This window comes from Macrosteles quadrilineatus, unplaced genomic scaffold (genome assembly GCF_028750875.1).
Source record: "Macrosteles quadrilineatus isolate MER2022 unplaced genomic scaffold, UCM_ALF_1.0 Scaffold_1__1_contigs__length_201487025, whole genome shotgun sequence".
Taxonomy (NCBI): Eukaryota; Metazoa; Arthropoda; class Insecta; order Hemiptera; family Cicadellidae; genus Macrosteles; species Macrosteles quadrilineatus.
In genome coordinates, this window is record NW_026542594.1 from 198629064 (window position 1) to 198657051 (window position 27988).

The following is a 27988-nucleotide window of genomic DNA, read 5'->3' on the forward strand; positions in this document are numbered from 1 at the left end:
TTTAGAACAATTACGATTGCATGTATACTAACCGACCTTTGCATAAGAATGAAGTTATGAAGGATTACACAATGATTTTGATAATGTTTTAATCACAGATAATAACCAATGAATCCTCTTTTGTCTATGGTAATATTTGACTATTGATACATTATTATCGATCGTACAAAATGGTTTTTAATCAATGGTCTAATTTATCTATGGAACTGTTTAAATGGAGCTGTGCGTGATGCACGATAAACATTGCTAGATCCACATATCCTAATTTGTATGGTAAAATCATAGATTAAACACACTCCGTAATGTGAATTATATGTAGATATTTTTTATACTACAAAAATAATTTTTTCGGAGTTTGCTTTCCTATAAGTCTGGCCAAAGACAAAAGTAAAATCCAAAAGTGAAGGGAGGAGAGAAAAGAGAAACTACGGAAACTGCATTGGAATACTGGGATTGAACTAGTTAAGTTTAGGTTTTGAGTTTTAGTTTTAGTTGTTCTTCCTCTCATCAACGTTATCGGCATCGTCGGCATCATCATCTCAAGTGAGCGGAAATTGTGATTGTTTTGTTTTGTGGGTGATAAAATTAAAAGTTCTGGTTATTGAAGAGAAAATGGTCGATAAACTTTATTACAACACTACATTGTCTCAGACGTTTTCCCCATGTGGAAATTATTTAGTAGCTGGTAACATTTATGGTGAACTTGCCGTGTTTGAGTAAGTAATAAAATACTGTTGCTGCTTTCTAATTTTAGGTTAGGCCTATTTTTACAAATAAAGGGGAATTTTTTAAGCACAGGTCCCGGAGTTGCACAAAACCTATTACAGTCCTAGGCCTAGAATTAGCTAAGCTATAACTATTATCCATACTTTCATTGGTTTACCTTTTGATTGAACCCTAAATGGGTAGCCTATTTTTTTACAGCAATGTTTATTTTTTAAGCACAGACAATGTTGAGATGGACTATCTGCTGCTCAATCATCATTTTGATGATTGATTGTCCTTGGGTTCTGTCCGTTTGGAGAACTTAGGCTTCACTTTATCAGAAAATGTTAGCAGACTTAAAAATTTATTTCGGTAACTCAAGTTCACTGTTTCACGAAGAAGTGCCTCTGTGTAGCATAAGGTGGGTCTTAAAGATGAATCGACATTTTAATAATTAATGAGGAAGGAAGTACCCTTTACCTAAGTTAATGGATTTATTATTGACCTAACCAAAAGATTCGGTAAAAATCTGAACTTTCTGGACTTTTCTCTTAAACCATTCCTACGGTTCTAATAAGTTTAAACAATAAAATACCTTTAAAACATTTTCTTGAGGCGCGGTAACCAATGCCAATTGCTAAAATATACGGAACTACTTTTTAAGTCGTGGAGCAAATCGCACCATTGGATTACCAATTGGTGTCAAGAACAACCATTGGAAATCAATGCAGAAAAAAAATATATATGAGCCGACAATTCCATACTTTAAAGAAAAATATAACTTAGATATAGAAGTAATTGGTTTATTTATTGGATTAATTATTAAGAGGGAGAGAGACTATTCCCAAGTTTTTTATATAGCCTAGGCTACATTTTGGAAAAAAATTAAATTGGACAGAAAAGTTCTAAGGAAAATTTTCATTGTGATATTGAAAACTTCAATATCAACATTAAGAACTCATTTAAATACTCTAACTAGCGGAATACCCGTGCTTCGCTACGGAAACTTTCAGAATGATTGAAATTTTTAATAAATTAGTGTTTAAGTTCCAACAGCCTTCAGTCAACTATTCAGCTACAACCTGTTTTGCTCCAATCGATGTCATATTACAGGGGGACAGCTAATTATAATGTCTCACCCGGTCCATAAAGTGACTATGCTCAGGGTGGTTGCCCATGACCAGACTGCATAAAGGTTTAGGTGGGTGCTGCAAATGTAGGCTACTGTAGTAGCTGCACTTTACCACCATTGCAGTACATGCCAAGTGTTTCTTCTTTCCATTTTGCTTCGCAGTACTTTGAACGTCATGGTAGGCCTACCTATCGCCATCGAGCTATCTCCTTAATAGTCTGTTTTTGGATTATGTCATTGTTGATAGATGTTTCACCATCCATTGAATCTTTGGCAAATGTATTTCAGGATGAGTTTGTTCATACCTTTGCTTAAGCGTTCTTCACCTGATTTTTTGTTTGTCTGTGCACCTGCTATGCCGTTTACGCCTTAATGTATTTTGTTGAGATTCCGGAATCTGCTGACGATTGGAAGAAACGGGTTCTTTTAGAAAAGGTTTAAATACCTACTATAAATCAATCCAATTTTGTTGGTATCACAACTAGTTTCGGTGTCTGTGTGACACCATCATCAGGCTGCACAAGGACAGTTTTCTTTCTTCATACGAAGAGCGTCATATTTACACGAAAATAAATAAACATTTAAACACGACACAAACACAAATACGAGACATTTATGGTAACTGAACAGTTAAGAAAACAGACACCATTGCACTGACCACCTGCAGTCTAGACTTAAACTCCCCCGGGTTAGCGTCGTCTGTTTTCTTAACTGATCAGTTACCATAAATGTCTCGTATTCGTGTTTGTGTTGTGTTTAAATGTTTATTTATTTTCGTGTAAATTTGACGCTCTTCGTATGAAGAAAGAAAACTGTCCTTGTGCAGCCTGGTGATGGTGTCACACAGACACCGAAACTAGTTGTGATAACAACAAAATTGGATTGCTTTATAGCAGGTATTTAAACCTTTTCTAATATTATTTGGCAATCCGGAGGCTAACAACTACAATGAAGGGTTCTTTTTGTGGCTTAAAAAAGTTGAAATGCCCGCTAAGCAGGGATTGTGTAAATCTGAGTCTTTTCTTGGGATTAGGTTCATCACCAAACCTGACATATAATTCACTAGGCCTATTCCGATAAACGTCGAAAACAAATTTGAATAGTTGTGAAGCTACAACCAGCTCACACAACCCACCATAGGTAAACGAAACGGCTTAGACATTTAATAGAAGTATTCCCTGGAATTGAGGTAATTATTCCCGTCACTGTCGTAGAATAAGATTGAGAAGTAGTCCCAGTTCCTCACATTTTCAACAATTTCTTCACACAATTTCAACTCCTCTGATGTGAATGATAGGCCTATTGTCAGTGGCGTAACAAACTTTTACGGGCCCCCCTGCAAACTTATTTTTTGGGCCCCCTCTCATGAGTTATTTTTAGACCACCGATACAACATAATAAAACGCCCTCCCCCTCCCCCTAGAGTTATTTTTGAGCCACCGATACAATGATCAAACAGATTAATCATGAAAAGAGTGGTAAATAAATTATGAAAAAATATTAAATTAAAAATTAAAACATTAAATTATTGGTTATGTCATGTCCATAAAGGGGTGTGTTAAAAGTATTTCAGTCGTGGTTTGATGAAAGTGTTACATCACTACATCATTATAACAATATTAGTGTTTGTAAATAGTTTTGAAATCAAATAAAAAAACCTTATTTTCCATCCGTCTATCAGAATGTTTATATCAAGGTGGTTAAAAATTTTACATTTAGGTGATCACACATGTTATCAATTTTTATTACCCTGATAATTAGACTAATTCGTTAATTACAAGGCAAAAATGTGGTTCGAATTCAGCTATTAACCCCCTTAGTTGCCTTTTGCTGTATTGGCTAGGCTATTAATTAACATCTGTGTCTATAAATGTCGGACTTAGTCCCTTTCAAAACTAAAAGGTTGGGCTACTCATCCTACACTCATCTCCATTAATTCTTGGCTTAAAATACAGTACCTACATTGGTATAGTTGCCATTTCAAAGTAAAGTATTAAAGTCAAACAATCAATTATTTAAGATGGGGACGCCACTATGTGCGTATTTTAACTCAAATATGACTGAAGGATGGGAAAGTATTAATTTATTAGGTTAGTTTAATCTTTGGTTATAATTAACTCATACACTTAAGCTGGTTAATATAACTGGTTATATTGACGTACTTTTATCACAGGCTAAAATAGCCCATTGCATTTTTATTTTATCTTTGTATGGATTTCAAGCGTCTTATTACGTTGTAAGCGTTTATCTTACAACAAATGTCTTTAGTAGTATGTTTTCTGGTTTTCTGTGGTATTGGTTAATTGTGAGGTAAAATAAGATATGGGTTAACAAACAAAGTCAGTAGAGTAGTAAGTTAGAATATTGTAGCCTATTTAACAAAATAGGTACAACAATATTCGGACAAAACTAAAATGTAAAATAATACAATATTAAAAGCCCCAGCCAACGTTGATGACTCCAGGCTGCAAAGTAACAAAATGTTAGCAGACGACATAAGCAGTGTACGAAATCACCGAGAAGTAAAATATTTCTCGGTGAGGAAAGTAAGATTGCGTGATAATCAAAGACAAACGTTATAAAACCTTAAATTTGTCACCCTTGTTCGTTATCACTGAAGAGGCCTAACAAAATTAAACGATAACTGATAACAACATATTATTAATAACATCAATGTTATTACTTGTTCAATACAATTATTGAATGATTGATAATACATTTAAATAAGAATGAACTCCAATTTTTCGGCCCCACTCGTCTCACGGGCCTCTCTGCTCACCAATTCCCGCTCACCGGTTCGCGGGCCCCCTCAGCTCCCGGGCCCCCCCCCCCCCCCCCCCGCATTGCGGGCCCTTCTGTTACGCCACTGCCTATTGTGTGGAACGAACTTGCCATTAACATTTAAAACCTCAGTGTCCATACTATGAAACGGTTTAAACAACTACAAAAATATTAACTATACATCACAAGTCCTCACTTAAAAAATAAAATGCAATAAAATACCCTCGCCGCAGCAAACCTGCAGACTAAGCGAATTTCCATTTGCCTGATTGGATTTACACTAAAATATATCACATTTATTCCCTATTTAAATAGAATTAGTTTAACGAGTACTTAGGTTTGCTGCAACAGGGAGGGTAAAAAAGTTTTTTTGTTGTAAAATGTTAATAGTTTAGAAAAAAATTAGTGTATTTTCCAAATTCCATCAAAATATGTTCATTAACAAGCAAACTACAGCAGTTGATTTATTCCCCATAAGAATAACATGGGAATTTTAAATTTACAATTTTTTGGAATTTTCTCCGTAACCATTAGGCGCACAATAATGCTTCAATATAAAAAATTATTTTTTTTTTTAAGCTCTACAAGATGGTTTGGAAAGAAATTGTGAAATTTTGTGTTTTTAGGGTCGAAAATGGGAAAAACCTATTTTTACCCCATAAACCCCCGTTCCCATAGTCTGATCATGCTGGTTCGCGAACTCGTTCGAATAAATGTAGGTTTACAAGTTTATACCAAATTTCATCAAAATCGGATCATTTTTTCTCGAGTTATCGTGCTAACGACATATATATATATATGAATTTTAACGGATGGTGTTTTTGGTCTCTAGGGACCTCAAAACGAAAAAGTAAATTGGTCCCGGGTCCAGGTCTTACCATGAGTACAACGGTAATAGCTTATTCCCTATATGGGGAATTCGCTAAAACTAAGTTCAATTCTAACACTAATCACACATATTAGAAGTTGATACAACTAAATTAATGCCAGAATAAAATAGACTGAATTAAATCTGTTTCTTTTATTGCAGCATAGCAAATATCCTGAATCCACCAGATGGAGCCACCCAACCTATGAAGGCTTTTACCCACTTCATGGCACCAAGAGATGAACAGATTTGCAGTTTGGCGAAGACTGATAATTTCCTAATCGTCGGGACTGTTGGCGAAATTACTGGATGGGATTGGTCTACTATTGGACAAAATAAACACCCTAAACTGTCATGGACTATACAAATACCAGTTACAAGGTGACTGTTTGGTTCAAATGTAATGTATGAGTAAGGTATCAAGGAAATACTGAATGGTACACTTAAGTGGTGTCTAGCACTAGACGCTGGTGTCTAAGGCAAAGTGCAACACCCCCCCCCTTGCCCTCATGTACTGCAACGCTCAGAAGAAATTATGAGTGGAGGAAGACCCTGCTTGATAGGGATTTGTGAATAGTGCTCCCCACTCAGGCTTTTATTTTCTCATCAGGCACAACATACCTGCTATGTACTATGAAAAGAAAGTTGATTTATGTTTTAATACAAATTTTTATTCTGTAGCAAATTATTGTGAGTTAGCTTTTTCAGTGAAACAAAACAAAAACAAACTAATGTAAACAAAGTCATATGATAAATAAAAGAAATTAGGAAACAGTTGGTTGAACACAGCAATACCAGAGCTGAAAGCTCACGTTTGTCTTATAAGCGAGTTTCCTCTGTACCTTACTTCTCTGTGGTGAAAACCATTCATCAGTTTTATTTAGATTTAGTCTGCTAAAATATGCATTAGCCTATGTAATAACCTGAACAAAAGACTAGTTATTCCTTTAAGCCGTGTACACAAAGCTAAGTTGGCGGGCAGGTTACTTGCTTCAGGTAACTTGAAATACACTAGAGGCAAGAGACCTGACTTGCCGTGTAAACAAGGCTTTAATCTGTTTTTTATTATTTTAACCTTAAGATGAAGTGTTTTTGCTTCTGTTTAGTATTCAACATTGCACCACAAAGACTTTGTAGAAAAAGGAATTTTTCTACCTTTCCGAAATTAAAATTGTATTCACCATTCAAATTTTGTTCTTATTGTTCTTTATTTTAGAGATTCGTTTGAAAAGCCTGATGTCAACGCTATGGCGGTGGCGGAGAACGAAGCGACGGGAATGACAATGCTGTACGCAGGCTGTGGTGACAAGAAGATCCATGTGTTCAACTTGGAGGATGGAAAACACGTACGATCTATGGAGGGACACGATGACTACATACATAGTATTGATCAACAGTACGTATCAGCGACTAATTCTAGCACAGATGGAGCGCTTTTGTAATGTACTTCTTGTAGCCTATTGTTTTTCTGGTGAAAAACAATATGGGGTTGTGGTGGGGTTTGCTATGTTAGAGAAAAAAAACACACATACAGATTGGTAAGGTGTTGCTTCTCATTACATTTCAATTGGGTTTTCTTGAGATAAAAATTGTAAATTAGACCTACATGAAAGTTCGGGATGGCAACTAAACTTAAATATCATCAGTCCTTCGGACTAGTTTCTAGTCATAAGTTATGTGTTGTCAAATAATTGATTCTATTTTAGGCCTAAGGAAATTTAAAATTAATTTATATTTAGAGATGTGTGAAAATTATTAAAATAAATTGTTTGTTTGGACTGGACACTTTATTTAAAATTACCACTTAGCAAGTAACGTAGGCCTTTACTCCGAAACCAATTGAGAGCAATGAGAGGTATGTTAGGGCGTTCCAAATTGTGCTGGAAATGGTTACAGCAATCATGCAATAATTTTATAGGCCTAATGAAAAAATATTTCCCAAGTCCCGTACTCAGCCAGCCCTACATCCAGATTCAATTTTGTTAGAGATTTCTTAAAATCGTTAAACCAAACTAATTAGGCATGTTTTTTTTAAATATACAAAACTCATGCTGTCAGCATGTACTCCCACCTCGGAACTTTGGACCATAGTTTCCTTAAGCACCCCTTCCAGACACAGTTTATTAGGGAAATTGACTAGCTGATCCAGGCCCGGACTGGGACCATTTGGGGCCCTCAGCTACATGCTGAGAAGGGGCCCTCTACCAGGGGATTATGTTTTATTAGGTTCTTATGTAAACGAGTTCTTTTCTCACTCTTTTGGAATTTTTTATAAGATGGAAGAAATTCAGCTAGGTATTTATAAAATATTAGGGCATTTACTTGGCCAATTATTTATTATTAAAATCAACCTTATTATTTATTAAAATAAAAAATTAAATAAATAAAATTTTTTTAGGATACTACAACAATACAATACACATACTGTAGAAGTGCCAATAAGTGTTATAACAGAGTTCAAATTAAAGAGCAGTATTATTCGAACAAATTGTGTTAAAATTATTTGTGTGGTAACAATAATCACACAAAGAATTTAGGGATTTGAAAAATAATACTAACAAGACAAAGACTGTATTAATCAGTAGGCCTACTTAACAACAAGCACAAATATTGAAAAATCAAAAATATTGAACTATAAATACACATAACATGAGTCAGAACATATGGAATATTTACGAAAATTACGCACACATTCACAATTAATAAGCACTGTCTACTAGCTGAATATTTACTCAAAAACGCATACGCACACATAGGCCAAAAATCGTTTAGCAAGAATATTAGGTTGTATCATACATAAACCATCGATATATCACTAAATAGGCTAAACACGCTCCCTAGATTTCTCATCCTTATGGATAAGCTGAGGACAATAATTTTGCTGTTAGTTCTGTCCGGTATACTGTAGGGGTCGTGTTTTGCAACAATTTTGTTTCTTGTTACTTCAGCTATTTAAAAACACAATTAACCAAATAAAAGAATGTAATTATAAACAATAACTCGTCCCCTAGTTATATAACTGAACAGTAAAGCAAAAATCACAAAATTAACCCTAAAATAATGGGAACAAAATTTCGTTGACACTAGTGATCAGTGTCACCAACATGAACTAGACACGAAAAAAGACCTTCAAAATCTATAAGAAATTCAAGAAGCCACTTTTGTTGGTTACTATGGTTGTATTTACCAGTAATAACCAAGTTATATATTGTTGTTTAAATTCCAACTTCTTATATTTTTCCATGTAGTAGGCCTTCTTAAAGAACACGATTTAATTACTCTGCTGAGTCTGACAAAATAGGCTACATCTTTAGTTAGGCTTAGCAACCGGGACTTATTTTTATTAACTAAAATAATAAACTAAAAAGATCTGGCTACAAATTTAAAATGGGGATGGAATGTAGTTGTATTAATAGTCAAAGCTATTATGTTCTTAATAAAAACATGAATTTAAAATCAAATTTTCTATCCAATAGAGCATACTATTAATGTCCTTAATATTACAATATTTTTATGTAGGCAAGACGATGCAGTAGCTGGTTGACTGACATTGAATTGTCCATTGTGCAATACTAGCTGTACTTTCTGAATTTTCTTGTGTTAGAAATTTTAACAGTTAGATTTATGTGCTAGCCGTGTTTCGTGCGTCAACGCAAGCATATACTCTTAAAGGCCAGCTACGTACGAGGTTACTGTTTTTGGATGCGGTAGTGTTAAAAAAATCTAAATTCTATGCAGCTAGAATTTTGTCAATTGATTTTCTCATTCTAATTAACCTATCCCCTTCTAGGTATCGATAGAGTCATTGACTCTTGACTTGATGCACACTCACTCGACTTGACTTGATTATTCTTGATTCACATAGGCTACTAATCCCTACCGGAAAGATTCCAGTACAGTATATTTTTCTTCTTTTCCTGTCTTTTTGCGCTGTCTTTATGTTGAGTAATCAGCTGATATGATAAAGCATCACTTTGCCGTTGTCTGCTAACCACAACACAAGTCACCGCGCAGACGATGTATTATACAGCAACGTAACTCAACTAACAATAGGCTACAGTAGGTTGTATGCCTTTATATATAAACGGCAAGATACAAAATGTTGTTAAACACAGTTCTCTAGTTTGGAAAATGTAAACAAATCGTTACTAAGGACATATGATAGCTTATAACAAAGGACAACATTTTTTTTGTAATTTTTAAGCGAGAAGGGGTCCCTTCGGGGCCCTGTTGAGCCGGGGGCCCTCCGCGATCCCGGGCCTGAGCTGATCAAGTTGTGTGTGATATCCCTGATACCTAGTTAGGTACTTGACAAAATACGCCCATCTTGAAGACTACCGCATCACACCCTGACAGTAGATGTGTTATTTCTTTCTCTTACTCCAGACAGATTCCGTGGTCTCCTGCTGCAATCTTCAAGAAACCTTAGATGTTGTGAGTTAAAAATCGGGTTTTGGACTGTATATGTTTGAAACCATTGACTTTTTGATTGGAGACATCCCATCTAAGGCCCAGCTGTCACCAATTTTTTATTAAAAAAGAACATTGTTCTGTGATCCTATGTTAGATTGTGCCTAGAGTCTAAAATTAAGGTTTGTCCTTAATCTTTGTTACCTACATAGTTGATGGGGTATAACAGATGCTATAGCTTACAATACGCCATCCTATCAGTTTGTCTTGGTTGAAAACCGCGCATATTTGTCAGAAATCAGAGATTTACATCAGTGCAATCTGTCAGTGGCTCACGTCAACTAGATTGTTTTGATTTGAAAACTGGTGATAACTTAGGCCTAAACATTGAGATGAAGTGTCTAGTTTTATCAATAGTCCAAGCCGACACAAGTTTACTGAAAAGGAACGTGTTTAATGTTTGTAGAGGGAATCAGCTGGTGTCGGCCGGTGAGGACGGTGCAGTAAGACTGTGGGACTTGAGACAGAAGAGTCTCACAGCTGTGGTAACACCTCATACGCAGCCCAAGGTGGAGAGACCGTCTCTCGGCAAGTGGATAGGGGATGCTGCCCTCAGTGACGATTGGCTGGTAAGTAAACAAAAATTTAGGGATGGCCAAGTCTCGAAATTTCGGGAAATTTTAAATCTCGTTGTACGAGACGAGATTTCTTTTTGGCCGAGATTTTTACCGAGACAGGAATAAAAAAAAAAAAAAATTAAAAAAAAAATTTAAAAAAAAAAATATTAAAAATGCCTGCAGAAAGTGTCAACGCAATACCCGCAATACAGGAGCGTGTTGTAGTTGCGTTTCCTTTGTGAAGGCGTTCTTATTTAATTAATTCTTTAAATGTAAATATTACTTTAATTATTTTAATAATATTACTTTAATAACATTTGAGAAGTTTTGTAAAGTGTAAGCAGTGTGAGGAATGTTTTATTACTATAACAAGTCAAAACAAGTAACTATTTTATAAAAATTAATATTGCTTTTATTTTATGATTTATTTTATTTTAGGATAAGTTGAACTCTATCCTAACTGATATCACTATGTTTCCTAGTCGTAGGCATTTTTAATAAGTTAGGCGTGATTAATAAAAAAATGTTATGCTGATGTTTTTTAATAAAAGATTGTAAATATTCTTGCCTATTATCATTATTTTTGTATTTAAACAGTCATCTAACAATGTTACAAAATCAGGTAAAAATTTTGAACGTGCATTTCCCGTTGTGTATGAGAAGGGAAATCTCGTCTCGATCTCGTCTCGAAATTTTATGAGAAATAAAAAATCTCGTCTCGTCTCGAACTAAAAATCCAATCTCGTCCATCCCTACAAAAATTATAACATTCCTCGGTAGGCTTCTGTTAGAGAAGTTATTTTTACAGCCTTGCGAACACCTCTCTTCCTATCGTATTACAGCACACTCTCGATTATCCGAGCACTCGGATTATCTGTGGTGTTTTTAGGGCTAAACTTTTTATTCCAACAATCTGCAACAACCTAGAAAATGAACTTATTGCTTACTGTGCTAGTGACAGTACTAGGTTATCAGGTCATATAATAATGATTTAATAAATCCTTAGAATCTTTGTATTGTTGATTTCTGTAGGCCTAATACAGTTATACTACCATAGGCAAAAAAATGTTCAGATGAAAATTCCATATAATAATTTTATTGGCTATGTATTGTTAAAACATCTATTGAAAACAAATATTTGGCTTCCTAAAGTGGCACCGTAACCCCTAACCTTAAAACCTAAGTGATCTCCAAATGTATTTATATCACATAGCACAAAGTAATACACAAATAGTTACATTAGTGTTAAAAGTAGCTGCTTAATCCACTACACTCAAAACAAATTTTGCTCACTACATTAGAGCCACCACAGTTCTTGTTAAGGTTTTATAAAAGAGGCAGCCTCTATTACCTTGCATTTCTCGTCCACATGGACCACAGAGGCCTGTACTTGAAACGTATCCAGCAAAGCAGGGGGTGAGCCAGTAAAGTAAATGGTGGAACTGTACTGATAAAAAGTGGTGGCAATGAATACAAATCCCGGAAGTACAATGTCTTTGTGAAAAATTCAGTCTGGAAATATTTGAAATTTGGACAGTTCCTGCGGCGGCCGCTAGGTAAAATTCCGCGATCACGCCGCCAAGTCAGCTGACGTGAGAGAGACAAAGAATTGGCTTAGAGCAAGAAAGATAAAGAGCCAAATTTGTCACGGCCGCTGCACGAGCGATCCTATTGGCGCTTGAAGCTCTTTTCGACGGCAACATTTCAGTCTGACTATTCTCCATAAGCATTTCGCTTTTTACAGGGTTTGTAACGTTGGTAGTGAAGAACCAGGATCCAAACCCATGACACCTTGGACTTGAAGTCTAGGCAATACTGACGAAGCCACTGTCTCGCCAAAAGGAAGGTCTACCCAAAAATAAATACCTTTCTATCACAATACGGATGGAAGTAAAGTTATGAGGAAATTTCTTGGACTATCCCCTAAGAGGGACTAGTCCATCCATCTGTGAAATTTCAATCTGTTGACCCCATGAAGAATTTACACACATTGAAATCATTGATTTATTGCAGGTGTGTGGAGGGGGTCCGCGGCTGTCACTGTGGCACCTGCGCACCATGGATGTCATGGCTAGCTTCAATTCCGTGGAGGACTCTGGCCTTCATGTCACCCGCTTCCACGAAGACAAGATCATCGCTGGCGGGACAGCACCTAACCTCTACCATCTCTCACTCACTGGTAAAAAAAAAAATGTATTATGAACTTTAGTGTCCCATCTTTTTCTCTTTGCAATTGAACAACGTGAATTTTTGATTGTGTATTCTCTGCAAATACTTGTGAAGATAAAAAATTTGTAGAATTTTTGACTTAGTGCTCAAACACGAAAGCTTTTGGGCTAAGCTTGGGTTGGCTTGAAAATTAAGCCAATATTGTTCATAAAAGTAGTAGAAATAGCCTACGCTGATTATCCGAATCGCTTACTGATCAAAATTTGAAACACACTGGTAACACTAAGGATTCTGTGTTTCCAAGCTCTAAAATGAGCTTGGAAACACTTGGGTCTACCAACAGCTATGGAATGGTACATGTAGTAAATGTACTGCTAATAATTTAATAAGTTTAAAGAACCCGATACCTTGGACAACTTACTAATTTGCATGATAACTCCGACTGACGTTCCACTCGGCTTCGTGCCATCGTTCCTCATCGGTGACGTCACTCAGCAATGCAGCCAACCACACACACAAACTCATATTCTTCTGGCAATGTAATATAGCCTTATATATTACAGTACACTTAATTGGTGGTTTGGTCCCTTTTGACGACAAACAATAGCCTAGGTACTGTACTGAAGGCTGTAAGAATTTACATTTAGAATCTTTACCTTGACTCCATAACTTTGAAGGCGTTGAAGAACACTCTCCAAGCGTGACAACGCTTCCTCTTGCGAAGATCCACCCACCAGTACGTCATCCAAATATGCCACTGACCAAGGTAGGCCACCAATAATTTTGTCCATGGCCGCTTGGAAGAGAGCCGGGGCCGAAGACAAACCAAACGGCAGACGTCGCAAACGCACTAAGCCTTTGTGCGTAGTTAGAGTCAAGAGTGGTTGGGACTCCTCCACCACAGGAAGTTGGAGATACGCTGCCTCCAAGTCCAAAACTGAAAACCAGCTACAACCTGCTAGAGTAGCAAAAATGTCCTCCTGTTGAGGCAAGCGATAGTGTTCCGACTGGATCACTTCATTAAGGGTCACTTTAAAGTCCCCGCAGAGTCGCACCCCACTTTTCTTCTGAATCACCACAATAGGAGTAGCCCACTTAGAGCTGGTAACGGGTTAAGCAATACCTTCAGCAATCATTCTATTAATGTCATCTTCTACTGATTTACGCAACGCGTAAGGAACAGGGCGATATTTACAAAATGTTGGCACAGCATCCTCCTTTAACACAATACGTGCCTCAACATCCTTAATTTCACCAGGGCCTCCTTTGAACACAGAGGCATACTTTTGTTTCAAACCAGAAACAACTTTAGGCTCATCCTTACCTAGGGTTAGGTTAGGTTCACCACCCTTAGATTTAACACTGCCTGATAGGCTATTAAAATTACAAGTAAAAATAGATTTCCAGTCAAAAGCAATATGTTGTAGCCAACTACGACCTAGAAGCATAGGCTGATTCGTACGATCAATCTTAACGACTATCATAGGTAACTGATAAGTCTGGTCCATGTAGGTTACTTTGATTAAAGCTTGTCCAATAACATTGACTTCATTGCCTGAATATGTAAGCAACTTGATATCTACAGTACTCAATTGTACACGAAGGAAATATTTGTTAAACAATTCCTGAGGGCACACAGTTAGTGCCGAGCCAGTATCAATTTCCATTAATACGGATATATTCTCTATTTCTAGGCTTACCTTAAAGGCAGAAACATTTTCACCAGAATTCATACTGTACAAAGACAAACTTTCAAACTTCACTTCATCTGGCCTATTTTCCTCTTTCATCTGATGGATTTTAAATTTACCACTTTTTATGGAATTTTTCACTGGATTTTCTGATTTGAACCTGCAAACCTTACTGATGTGACCCAACTTTTTACACCCATAGCACTTGTAATTACTATATGGGCAATTGCTAATAATTATTAGCCCTATGATCTGGATTGCCACAACGAAAACACTTATTTATCTGAGACATATCTCCCTTCACATCACTTGATTTTGATTTAGATCCCGCACTGTGAAAATTTGAACCTCGGTTGAAAACACGTGTATTCTTCTTAACCTGAAACCTCGAAATTTCCTGAACACCTGTATTCGAGAATAGACCTGTTTGTTTCTCGGCCTGTTCAAGCCTGAGTGCAAGAGCCAAAGTTTTCTTCAAATCCATTTCTTCGGAAAGTAATTTTTGACAAATTGCTTCATTTTTAATTCCCGAAACTAACTTGTCTCTCAGTGCATCCGATAAGAATGTTCCAAATTCATACGTCGAAGCCAAATGCTTCACTGCCACCACGAACTCTGCAATACTTTCAGATTGTTTCTGGCATCGACTATAAAAAGTATAACGCTCAGCGACCACAAGGCGTTTAGGAGAATAATGATCTTCCAAGATTTTGCTCAAATTATTGTAAGATTCATCATCAATCTTCTTAGGAGAAATAAGATCGATGAGGACGGCTAATATTTTAGGGCCTATTACAGTAATCAAGATGGAGACCTGCTTCACGTCCTTGACCTCGTTGGCCTTGAAAAAGTGTTTCAAACGTAACAAATACGAACTAATATCTTTTTCTTACGGATTAAACTCCGATATCTGACCGATATTGGACATTTCACGCACACGCGGATTTAATTTCGTCGCCAAATGTAGTAAATGTACTACTAATAATTTAATAAGTTTAAAGAACCCGATACTTGGGACAACTTACTAATTTGCATGATAACTTCGTGCCATCGTTCCTCATCGGTGACGTCACTCAGCAGTGCAGCCAACCACACACACAAACTCAATATTCTTCTGGCAATGTAATATAGCCTTATATATTACAGTACACTTAATTGGTGTCTAGCACCATAGATTAAACATACTCCCCAAGTAAATTCTCCGCCAGGTAGGGCTTGGTATGCTCGACCTGCTTGTACGGCGAACTCGCTGACCACGTAGTTCTGTACAGTCAGGCTAGGAGCGCTAGAGGTCTCGCCGTACACACACACAAACACACTCTTACAGCTTAACTGCCCACACACGCACGTCCGCACACCCCGCCCGCGCGCCATCACACACCCATGGTACACACGTGACACTCACTCACACCTCACAACCAGCTTGACTCCCTACAGCGCTCGCCTAACAACGGCATTTTTAACACCAGTTGTTTTATTGCGATGGTTGCTGTGATGTTGATTTAATTGTTATTTTATTCGAATAGCCATCTATTGTATTTAATACTTGTAAGTCATATTTTTATAAGTTTACAACTATTAGTTTGGAAATAGTTTGTTACGATTCCTTCATTGTGCTTCCTTCAAGTTGACATACTGGATTTATGTTATTGGTAAGTAAATGTGTTTTTTACTGCATTCCAAGTTATTATTTTGTCATTTACAGGTGAGTTTTAAATGAGTTCCCCCCTACTTTTTCTACATTTCTTAATATATCAACTCCGGGCCACGTCAGATCATTGTAGAGTTGTAAGTACGGTACTTAATTTTGATTGGGTATAAATTTTTGGCCGCCATCTTGGATTAGCCATATTGGATACAAAGTTTTTTTTTCAAATGTAAAGGTTGGGTTTTGACCCATCGTTTCAAACTGCATTTTTACGCTGAATATGATCCGTAAAAAAAACATGATCCATCCTAAAGTTATGATAACTTGTTATATATTTATTTTAGCCCAGTTTAACGTTGTGCAATTTACAAACTAAGACCATAATCTTAAAATAGTGCTAGATAAAGATAAGTATAAAGCACCAGTTATTGTCAACCTATTTTCACTTGGTTTGTTATCGATCTATTTTGTTTGGCCGCCACCTTGGATCCACAATTTTGAAATGAGATAAATAAATTTAAATGCGAAGGTGGTGTTGTGACCGATAATTTGGAAATACTTTTTTATGCTGAACTCAATGCCGCAATCCGTCTTTTCTTATCAAGCTTTCTTTATGATATATTACAATTATTTATTATGTAAATATTTCAAAAACAAAATATGAAAAAAAAAACGGATTGCGGTTATATTTACATTATCCTATATGTTTTGGTCTAAAACCGTTATTGACCAGCTTTCATTTGAGCTATTGATCATTACGATCGGACGAAGGCCTACCTGAAGCACGCTTTTGCATCACGATTCAACAATAATTAAAAATGTTTTACACTTAACTGTAATCAATAAATTTCCACTTTACACACATTAAAATAATTGTTATTTTTAGGCTAAACAATGGCGTCCAGTTCAGCCGATGCCAAGAAACACAGTCGAAATGTGTGTTCCTTCACTGGCTGTGGAAGAAGCAAGGCAACTTGTCCAAAACTTCATTTCTATTCATTTCCTGTGAATAGGCCTTCCATTTGCGAATTATGGGTTGAAAATTGCGCAAATGAAGTTTTGGATACTGTTGATAAAAAAACCTTAAACAAAAGAGTAGTTTGCGAAAAACACTTTGATGAATACAGCTTCCTAAGTGCACTAAAAAATAGATTACACGCATGTGCAGTTCCAACAATCGTGTATGTACAAGATGACCTCACAACAGAAGTGGGACAAAATAGCCAACTGGCCCAAGAACTCGCTCCAGTACAACAAACTCCTACAAATATTTCCTACGAAGATGATCTTATCGCCACTACCAACAAACAGTGTAGGCCTAGTTGAACAAACACCATTAATCAATGCAGATGGCTATAAACTGCCTGAGTCCCCGAGCACACCAGCTGCCGAAGGTCATTCTTGGAGGTCTTTGTTTCTAACACCTAAGGACAAAAAGCTGAAAAGTGTCAAAGGACGCAAGACGACACCTGGTAAAATAACTCCTGGGAAGAGGAAATTGCAACTAAGGTTGAAATCAACAAGAAAGTTGAAAAGAAATTATCAACAAAGATGTAAACGACTGGCAAGTAAGCCGACCACGGTTACCAATGAAATGATTATGGCAGCTATCCAAACTAGATTGCCGGAAAATGTGTCAAATTTCTTCTGTATGCAATTGTCACATTCCGATAAGAAGAACCGGATATGGACAGAAGGCGAAAAAAAGCAAGCTTTAGCTATGAGGTCAGTTATTTTTTAAATGTTTATAAGCTAGAGTTTTTGTCTGCTCGGAACTAATTTTGCAATAGATTTTTAACTAACTTCCTGATAAGTTAAAGACTTGATACTTTAATCACAGCTCAGTTAGAAATGGATTATAATGCTATAATAATTTTTGTAAAAAATCCTTTACCTAAGTTTTAACTCATAATAACCTAAATACATTATATCATACTTTTAAGTCTGCTTTTAAGAGAAGCAACCCGCACGGTTAGTGCCTGACCTTGAGCCGTATCGATCGATACTCCCATGGATAGAGCAGTGTTAAAAAACGGACAGTGCCTACCTTCGGAAATGGTGTCATACTGAGGCGGACGGGTCGAATGATATTTGCAGAGGGGAGACAGTTTAGATTTAAAAAGTTTTGAACTAATTATTTAAAAAAAAATTATGTTTTTTCCATAAGTGCATGACATAAGATTAGGCAATTACATCTGCTGATAAGGGTTTCGTTTTTATATTATTGTCCCTATACATTATTATTTTGTTGTTTGTTGAACTTCCCTATATTGTTATAGATGGGAATAAATTGTTGTAGATTATTCGTCTAACTATTTTTAAATGTTACGGATGCAAATCCCCAGCATTATATGAGCAGATGAGGAAAGATGGGTTTGCTTTACCTAGCCCTTCAACAATAGCTCGCTGGCTACAGGCTGTAGACTTAAGACCCGGCATTTGCCCCGAAATTATGGAGATGGTGAAAACTAAAGTTGAAAATATGACTGTGTGGGAAAAAAACGCAGTATTGCTATTTGATGAAATGAGCATAAAGTCTAGCCTAGACTATGATTGCAAGAGGGATGTCATAGAAGGTAACGTATGAATCGTAATCGCATGTTACGATGTAATGGAGACAACACTAAAATGTAAAGTAAAATAAAATAAAAAATAATCACCTTTATGAGTAAAAATTATATTTGAAAGAGCGCGAATATTTGTATGCGGCTTTAATGTGGTATTAAGATATATGTTATGCATTTGAAACGGGAGTATTTACCAATCACTTAAGCTGTATGATATAATCATATAAGATCATGTTACAGTATATAGATTCTGATTCTACCTTTTGTATTTCAGGTTTGCTTGATCATGGAGAAGATGGCCGTAGACCATATCCAGCGACACATGTCCTCCTGTTTATGGCTAGAGGATTGACCTACAGATGGAAGATGCCGATTGCATATTTTGCCACAAACCAAATGGTAGATTCTGCTATAGTGGCAAGACTAATAGCTAAATGTGTAACGGCTTGCCAAACTTCGGGCTTGAAAATCAGAGCTGTTGTCTGTGACCAAAGCTCTGTAAACAGAAAAGCTGCCAAGATATTGAACATTTCTGCAGCCAATCCTCATTTTTTAGTCAACGAAGAAAAGGTGTTCTTCATTTTCGATTTTCCATATGTTATTAAGTACATTCGGAACAATTTGATGAAGAGGAAAGGCGGATGTTTTGTTGGCCAAATTGCATTCAACAAGACATCAACTTCTGTTGTAAGTTTAAAATTATTATACAATAAATAATTATTAAATGCACGGAATCAGGGAGGGAGGTTAGTTATCCTAGTCCGAACCACAAATACACAATAACCATACAAACATGCAATAAAGTATTATTGTATGATGTCCCACTATGGTATATATAAATAAAACTTCTTAAACGTGTTAAGTTAAATAATAATATCATAACCAAACAATACACTATTTCTATGTAAAAAACTTTATAACCGGAAGTAAACTTGCGAGCGTAAATGCACATGTTAATACAATGTACTGTCTGGCAGCAGTCCCAATGCTACCACTATGTCAAAGTGTTGCGGGGGGGGGGGGGAGCGGAAGCATCAGGTGGCACGTGTTCACTTCAAAGGACTGGGCCTAGCCCTTCTCTCTATGTTTGAAGTCTTGGTCCATGCCACCGTCACCGCACACACATACTACGACACTACCACAGTGGCTAGTGGGTGGCAGTGGCATGGACCAGGACTTCATAGACACGGGTGACTTGACGTGTTTCAGTCACCAGTTGCATTGCCTCCCATCATTCCCATAATCCATGTTTTGTAATTAAACTATTATATCACTGAAAATCGTTGCTTCGATCAAGTTTGGTGTCATTTTTTTAAATCGTCGGTCTGGTTCTGTTGCACAGCTTGGGCTGATTCAAGTGTCGCAGTACCGCGACACACGGTAGCGTTCCTTCTTTTAATGACAGTAATGTGGAGATTTGATGAAAAATTGAGAGGCATTTGAATATCTGAGATAGCACGCACGATTATTATTCACTTAATAATTTATGTTAAATTGTGTGGGTATAGAAAAAAGAAAAAAATACCAAGGCATTGCGATCCCTTTTATTATTTATAATACTTGGCATTAATCAAGAGTTTACGACAAAGAGAAAATATTTTGAAATGTTTCAGGAAACAGACGATGTTAATGGTGAAGAGACCGCTGGTGCCGCTGTGATAAAGACTACAGAATGTGACAACGTTGGTGTTGCTGATTGGGCACATGTTCAGATGCTATATAACATCGACAGTCAATCTGCATTATCCAGAGCCACCAAACTAACGGAAAAACATGTGAAGCCAAACTGTTTTGAAAAAATGTCGGTAAAGTTGGCAACACAAGCTTTTAGCCTGACTACAAGTGCAGCCATGAGAACGGCGGTTGAAACAGGGGAGTTGCCTTCATCTGCGCTCGACACGGCTTATTTTCTCGAACGGATTAATAATATATTTGATGTCATGAACAGCAAAAATAAGTTCCATCCCAACCCTTACAAATGTGCCATATCAGCGTCGACAAATAGCCATCTGAAAACATCTTTACAGTCACTGCTCGCTGACATTGTTTGGGTAACTAGTTTGGAAATGTTGAGGGATACAAGAAGACGCCCTTGTTTGGAGAGTATTCATCACTCACTGTTCGCCACAAAACTCCTGTGGGATGACCTGAAGGCAGAGGAGATCAAGTACCTGCTTACCGGAAGGATAAATCAAGATCCTATCGAGAATGAATTTTCAGTTGCTAGACACAAGTGTGGGTAAGTAAATGTAAATGACAGCCTTTCTTGATAATTGTCATGTTACAAATTGATTTATTGAAAATTAATTTCTTTAGTCCTACCTATATTGTTTGTTTGTGATTCCTGAATTAATATTGCAAATATATCCTTGTGATATTCTTAATGTATGATATACAGTAATATAATATAAAAATCACATAAGATATAAGTGTAAATTGATTAACTTGGCATACATTTCTGCTTGTCTTTGTCTTCATTTCAATATTGTTTATATGATCTAACGTAATTTTTAATTTTGTTAATAACATAATGATCACAATAGCAAAAATATTTAGCTTCTGACTGAAGACATTTCATATTTTTAGGTTTGAAAAGAACCCATCTGTACGCTTGTTCCGCCAGAATCTGCGACACAGGATACAGGCAGCCCTGATCCAACCACCAGTGGGAGCCAACTGTGAGCCGGACGAGGACGAGCTCCTGTCAACGATGACAGCCGCTGAGGCCGGGCCCGTCTTATCTTATCTTATCTAACAGGGGCAGGTCGAGACCTTAAAGCACTTCATCCGAAATCGAATTATTGCGCACCCCAGATACTTAATTGCTTTCTTGTTGACCTACAAGTTGAGGCGCCCAATGAATGCCTCTCGCCCCCGCCGGGCCCGTGTCTTCCCCAGCCATTCAGTCAGACACGACCTCTCAGAGACGAAAAATTCAGGACTAAGAAGAGAAAAATGAAAGCCCCATAACTGTATCAGATACTGAGGACGAGATCGATGAACCAAAATCACTAACGCCATCCTTGGAATCCTGCTCCGTTAGGTGAGATTGGAATTCATCGCTAAAATTATTATCAAATCAAACATTTATGATGAGTAAAGCAATGTTAAAACATAGCTTATTCCCTATATGGGAAATTCGCTAACATAGCCTAATTTTATAAAAAAACTAGCTGTTGTACCCGTGCTTTGCAACGGGATGAGAACACGAAATAGAAACATGTTGATCTTTACATCTGTTGATAAAATAGTTACACATAAGCCTTTTAAAAACATAATTAAACTTTATGACCTTTATAGGATAGATGTAATCATAAATGTAAAAAAATAATAGTACTGCACCCTGTTGGTAAACTTTGTAACTTTTTAATGCTATTCAATATCACAGAACCAACTTGTATAGTTGAAACAGCTGACAAAATTATTTTATTCCTTTTAAATATGATTACTCATAAGGTTAACATGGGAAACTCCAGCGCCACTGGGGCAGAGCCCGATAGGACTTTTGAGATAAGAATGCGTCTATATGTTAATCGGGAATGTGAGCTATCATCATACCAAATTTCAGCCCAATCCGACCAGTATTTACATACATCCAAACTTTCTCATTTATAATATTAGTAGGATTACAAAATTATAAAACATAGCCTAATTTTATTAAAACTTGAAGTTAATTAAAAGTTAAGTTTAATTAAAATTTGAAGCCTAGTTTGAAATTTGAAAAAAAAACATGGGCCCTATGGGTCGCCATGTTGGTTACGAAATAGCAACAAAATATAAACAACAAAAAAAACAAAAATGACAGAAATTCCAAACATGTGTTTTATTTACAGTGTGTGGTGAAAAGAAAGTTGCATATTAAAAACTTTTGGTAATGTTTTTGACCACGGGGCGAGCTCTGGTAAACTATAACAATTTTTATTTCTTATTGTAGGTACTTCGCCGGCTACGGTGTCCGAACCTGCTTGAGGCAGTTTAATTGCGAGGACTGCAGAAGGGACTTGATGAAGTCACCATCGACTTCTGACACTGGCGGAGTTCAAGAGACCGTGATCCGGAACAGGGAATACAGCGACGACACATCCAGTCTCATTTATCCACAGGATGAAAAAGTAGAGGTAGTGGATGCACTTCTGTCAGTTTTTGACGCTGTTTTGAAGAAAAGCATCAATGCTTCTATGTTCAAAAATACAGTGGTGTTAAAAGCAAAGTGACGGATTTTTCGAATGCATCCAGAATGGGTGAAATGTAACACTGACTGTTACAAACACCAATATTTCATCCTGAACAAGGTCCTGATAGCAAAAATTAAAAGAAGTCTGCAGGCTATGTCCAAGGATCTGCGTCAGCCCGGCGGTAAATATGGCGGAAAGTGGGAAAAGGTTATGAAACTCACAAACAAATAAATGCCAATGAATCAGTCAATATCAATTCAAAGTGATAGGCATTTAGAAAACGTTTAGATTAATGAAACAGTAAACAGTAGAACGTCATCAAACACACGACTTGAACAGAACCGGTGTGGATTGAATGAAGGAATGAAGTTAAAAGGAATGAAGTTTTTGTCCCGAAAATAAACACACAAACGTGGATATCTTAAGTATAATTCATACACTTGCAGTGGTTGCTCTTGAGATTATTTTATTGCCTACTTACAGTATCGTAGAAGCGAGACGCGCAGGAAACTGTGAACGTTTGAATTCAGAGGGCATATTAGTAGAGATCGTTGGAATATGTGGCAATAGAAATTCTTCTCCCTTAAATTTTCATTAAAAATTGTTGCTTCTAGCAAATTGGTCACTTTCTTCACTCTTAACACGTTCGCTACTGCAATAGTACGAAATTTTCCATTCACATGGACCAGCGACGCACATATGCGACGGCCGGTTTCCATCCATAGACTGCCGTCGCATATATGCGACGGCTAGTCACATTAAAATAGACTGCCGACGCATATTTGCGACGGGGTTCTAATGTTATTAAAATGCTTATATCTTTGTAGTGGTCTATTTGAAGACACTGAATTCCCTGCAGTGGTCTACAGAGATGTCTGATGCATAACTGCGTCGCTTGGTCTGTGGATATGATGATTGGTGACGTCATATAATAGTTGGAAAAACTGATCTTTACTTTTCAGCATCACTGTATGTATATATGCAGTATGTATGCTGCATTATCCTATGTAGCTTTTATATTTGTTCAGTTATAAACTGTTCTTGAATAATCTGTTTATTTTTTTACTTACTTTCACCTTAAAACACAAAAAAATGAACTGTCGCATATATGCGACGTTTAGTCTATTTCAAGAAAACTATGATAATTTTCACTATTGTCTTCCCTGTAGACCGGGCGTCGCAAATATGCGACATTACTAAAGGTTATAAAAAATACAAAAAACTAGAATGATTTATTTACTAACACGATTGTGGCGTATTACAATGTAAATGATCACTGTTTTACAGGTTTTCGCCCGTGGTCTGTGTGTACTGTTATCCAAGTGACAGCCGGTCTATGTGTAAGATTCAAATGTATACCTCGGTCTGTGGCAATGACCGCGGCGTCGCATATATGCGACGCTCAGTAGCGAACGTGTTAATCATGTGCCATTACATAATCGTGGAGGGTTGGTACTCCTTATAACAATGATGGATTCACGGACTTTTAATTTATGTTATGTATGGTTATGTTATGTTAGGATGCATGATATAAATATTACTGTGATTAGGTTGTTTGGGGTGTAAGCAGATTAAGTAACCTAAAATGCTAAAATGCTGTATGAGTTTGATGATTAACGGAATTAAAACATAGTATGACAATGTTATTATGTAAATATTAGAGTCAAGTGATTAAATACAAAACGTCAAATTAAATACATTGATGAGTTAATTAAATTACATTTCCTAATGATATCCTTTTGATCCTAAAATTTACATAGTTTATAAATACTTTCCTAATGTTTCACAATTACTTTCCAATACAAATAATAATTAATTCTATTTCCAGTTCATAAAGAGTTTCAAAAATTCTCAAATCAGAGACATTACTTAATTTATTTTCAACAGGATTTTGCTGAGTTTTTTTGCCAGTAACAGTCGTACACTACTCTCGAAGACGGATTTTTGAGTGTCCATGAGGATTAAAATGATTCGTTGGTAATGACTAATGAATGAATTATCGTTTATTTATAGTACACTATACACCTCCATGACTATGCGCTTTGTTTGTACTTTGTATAAAATAACAGTAAGACTATATTCGCGTATGATTGTAAAATGTAAGGGGTTAGCTGCTAGTGCTTTGCTGATGCTGGCAGATACGCTGTACGGCAACAACGGCGCTGGCCATGTGTTGGGTTTTGGCTTGGGCTATTCTCTCTAGAAATCCCGGACAGAGCGCACTGAAATTCGCCTGTTTTAGCCGTCCTCACCTTGTAACACGCTGGCGAGGAATCTACTTGAAGAGTATGTTTAATCTATGCTAGCACTAGTTGCTACTCCTAACCCCCCTTGCCATCACATACTACATGCTGACGCTTTGCCGTGTGAGATAGGAACTTCCGCACAGTGCTCGCTGCTTATTCTCTTCCTTGCTGCTCACAAGTATATTAAACCTAGTGTGTGCGTACGCAACTGTGGAGCGAGCTGGTCTAGTGGTTAGAGCGTGGGACTTTGGTCGCTGAGATCCTGGGTTCAAATCCCACCAAATCACCAATGGATTTTATTTAAGTAATAATGTCGCAACCCCTAGGTCTGGCGTGAAGTAATGTGAAAAACAATCTCGGGCTCATGCCTTGAGTCCTAGGACAAAATACCCCCGCCGCAGCAAACCTGCCGACTAAGCGAATTTCCATTTGTCTGAATTGATTTTCAGTTAAATATATTTTAATAACATTCGGTTTAACGAGTACCTAGGTTTGCTGCTACAAGGAAACTAATAAAGTGTGTTTTTGAGTAAAATATTGATAGCTTAGTACAAAATAAATAAATTTGCCAAGTTTGATCAAAATATATCCATAATTAAGCAAACTACAACATTTGACAATATTCTCCATAAGAATAACATGGGAATTTTAAATTTACAATTTTTTAAATTTTCTCCGTTACTAATATATACTGTTTACTAATATATACTATTATTATACTAATATATACTATTATTACTATTATTATACTAATATATACTATTATTATTTATATACTAAATTATTTGATTTTTTAAGCTCTTTAAAAAGGTCTAAAGAGAAATTGGGAAATTTTGTGTTTTGAGGCTCAAAAGTGAGAAAACCCAATTTTTACCCCATAAAACCCCCCGTAAAACCCCGTTCCCATGGTCCGATCATGCTGGTTCGCGAACTCATTCAAGTTTATCCCGCTTTACACCTTTAAACCAAATTTCATCAAACTCGGACAAAAATTACTCAAGTTCACGGACGTATATATATATATCTATATCTATAAAAGAGGAACTATGTATGTATGTATGTGTGTGTGTGTGTATATACGTTATGGACTCCGAAACCGCTAGACAGATTGTAATGAAACTTTCAGGCATTGTTAAGCATCTTACAAGGATGGTTCGAGTGAAGTTTGGTGCAGATCCGTCAAAAGGGCTCTGCCCTAGAGGGTTTTAAGTGGGCCAATGTCAGACTTTTTGATCTACAATGTTTACAAATAAATATAATTTAAAAGCAGATGTTTACTTTCACCAACTGTTTTGTAGGTTTGAATAATCACAACATTCTGTATTAGCATTAGTCATGATTTGAAATAGTGCCACAGTGTTTCTACAGAGTGCAGCACAGAAAACTATTTTACTTTTTAATAAGTCCAAATGTATTAAACCCCAATCGCAGCACACCTGTGCACTCAACAACGTTTAAATTCTCCAACGTTAAATATTAAAACATAAAAACCTTTATCAAAGTATTGTAAACAATAAAAGGGATGACTTTTTTTTAAATTTAAGACAACAGCTAATTTGCAACCAAAAGGTGAGTGAGCGTAGCGAACGAACATCAACCTGGAGGCGAGTAAGCGTAGCGAACGAGCTAACCTGAAAACAAGTGAGCGCAGCGAACGATTTCCAACCTGAAGATGAGTGAGCGTAGCGAACGAACTTCAACCAGGACGTGATTGAGCCATGCGAATACTTATGAAGTTAAGCGGGGCAAAGCCCGCGGGTACAGCTAGTATATATATAAATTTGAACGAATGGTGTTTTTGGCCTCTGGGGACATCAAAATGAAAAAGTAAATCGGTCCCGGGTCTAGGTCTTACCGTGTCACCTACGGTAATAGCTACTTCCCTATAGGGAAATTCGCTAAAAATCAGCTGTCGCGCTATTATTTTAAAAGTAAGGGTCAAGTGGAGGGGATAGATTTTGTCCCCTGACCACCTAAATATTGTGAACAGAGTAATATGTTTTATCATAAATTGTGACTTCTCACAACTAATTGTATGTTCAGGAGATGTTTCGTCCCAGATTCAAGTATCGTCGACGACCGTGTTCTCAGTTTGCATCCAAGACTCGCCCCACCACGTGATGTGTATAGCTGGCTCCAGTCCAAACATTGATCTCTGCACTAACTTTGCCTACCGGGACCAGGTCCTCTCTTTCGCATAACTTACTGTAAGAGAGGATTGCACTAGAGGTAATACTGGTAAAAAACTTTATGATTTTAGAAAAAAATATGTTCTGTGACGTCACTGTTAAATTACGTGGTTTTAAACTGTTTGTTATAGCTCATAAGGAATTTTTGGAAAAGGAATTGAGTTTAGCTAGCTCACTTGAGAAAATTAGAGTCCAGAGGCACAAAATTACAAAATTAGTGTGTTTATAAAGAATGAAGAGACATCTGAATCAATCTTTATGTTGGAAACTGTATAATTATGATTGTTTGATCATCTAATCCATCTATTTATCAATCAAAATAATGATTATTTGATACTCAAGTAAGTTTATTTCATAATCGTAATCATATAGAGATTTTTTTTATAAGTTATATTGTTATCATTATACTCTAATAACGTACTGTAAATCAAAAATGTTTATTGTAAAAATAGTTTTTATTTAGTTTGTACAACTTAAGGACTGTTTTAGGAAGAATAATTTTAGTATTTTACTGATATAAAAATTCAGTATTACCTCTGGTATTTTAGAATACTTTTTTCCTGTGACTTCTTATTATTCCCTGTGGTTTGAGTTCCAGAGGTGAGAGGACTTTATACCCACCCGAGTTAGTACTTTTGTACTGAGTTTATTATTTAGGTTTTGTACAAAATTAGATATAAGGAGACTGAGGTACTTTGATTTATTTATTGTTGGTGCTTGTTGAAGTAAACAATCAAAACAAAGTAGAGAGTCTTCTTTCATTTTCCTGTTTGTGTTGAGTAGAATATTT

General features: G+C 36.5%; 1 protein-coding gene across 1 annotated transcript; it reads left to right on the plus strand.

Annotated features, from left to right (window-relative positions):
• The first annotated feature begins 488 nt into the window (after positions 1 to 488).
• LOC128983492 (THO complex subunit 6 homolog) lies at positions 489 to 27941 on the plus strand. The gene is made up of 6 exons (XM_054402792.1): positions 489 to 716; positions 5649 to 5867; positions 6703 to 6882; positions 10363 to 10525; positions 12527 to 12692; positions 27053 to 27941. Exons 1-6 carry the CDS (start codon positions 613 to 615, stop codon positions 27208 to 27210), a joined length of 990 nt encoding a protein of 329 aa, XP_054258767.1. The 5' UTR covers positions 489 to 612; the 3' UTR covers positions 27211 to 27941.
• Positions 27942 to 27988: the final 47 nt, after the last annotated feature.

Coding starts and splice junctions, on each gene's coding strand:
- LOC128983492 (XM_054402792.1), top strand. CDS start 613: ATGGTCGATAAACTTTATTACAACACTACATTGTCTCAGACGTTTTCC. Junction 717..5,648: donor GGTGAACTTGCCGTGTTTGA/GTAAGTAATAAA, acceptor CTTTTATTGCAG/CATAGCAAATATCCTGAATC. Junction 5,868..6,702: donor ATACAAATACCAGTTACAAG/GTGACTGTTTGG, acceptor TCTTTATTTTAG/AGATTCGTTTGAAAAGCCTG.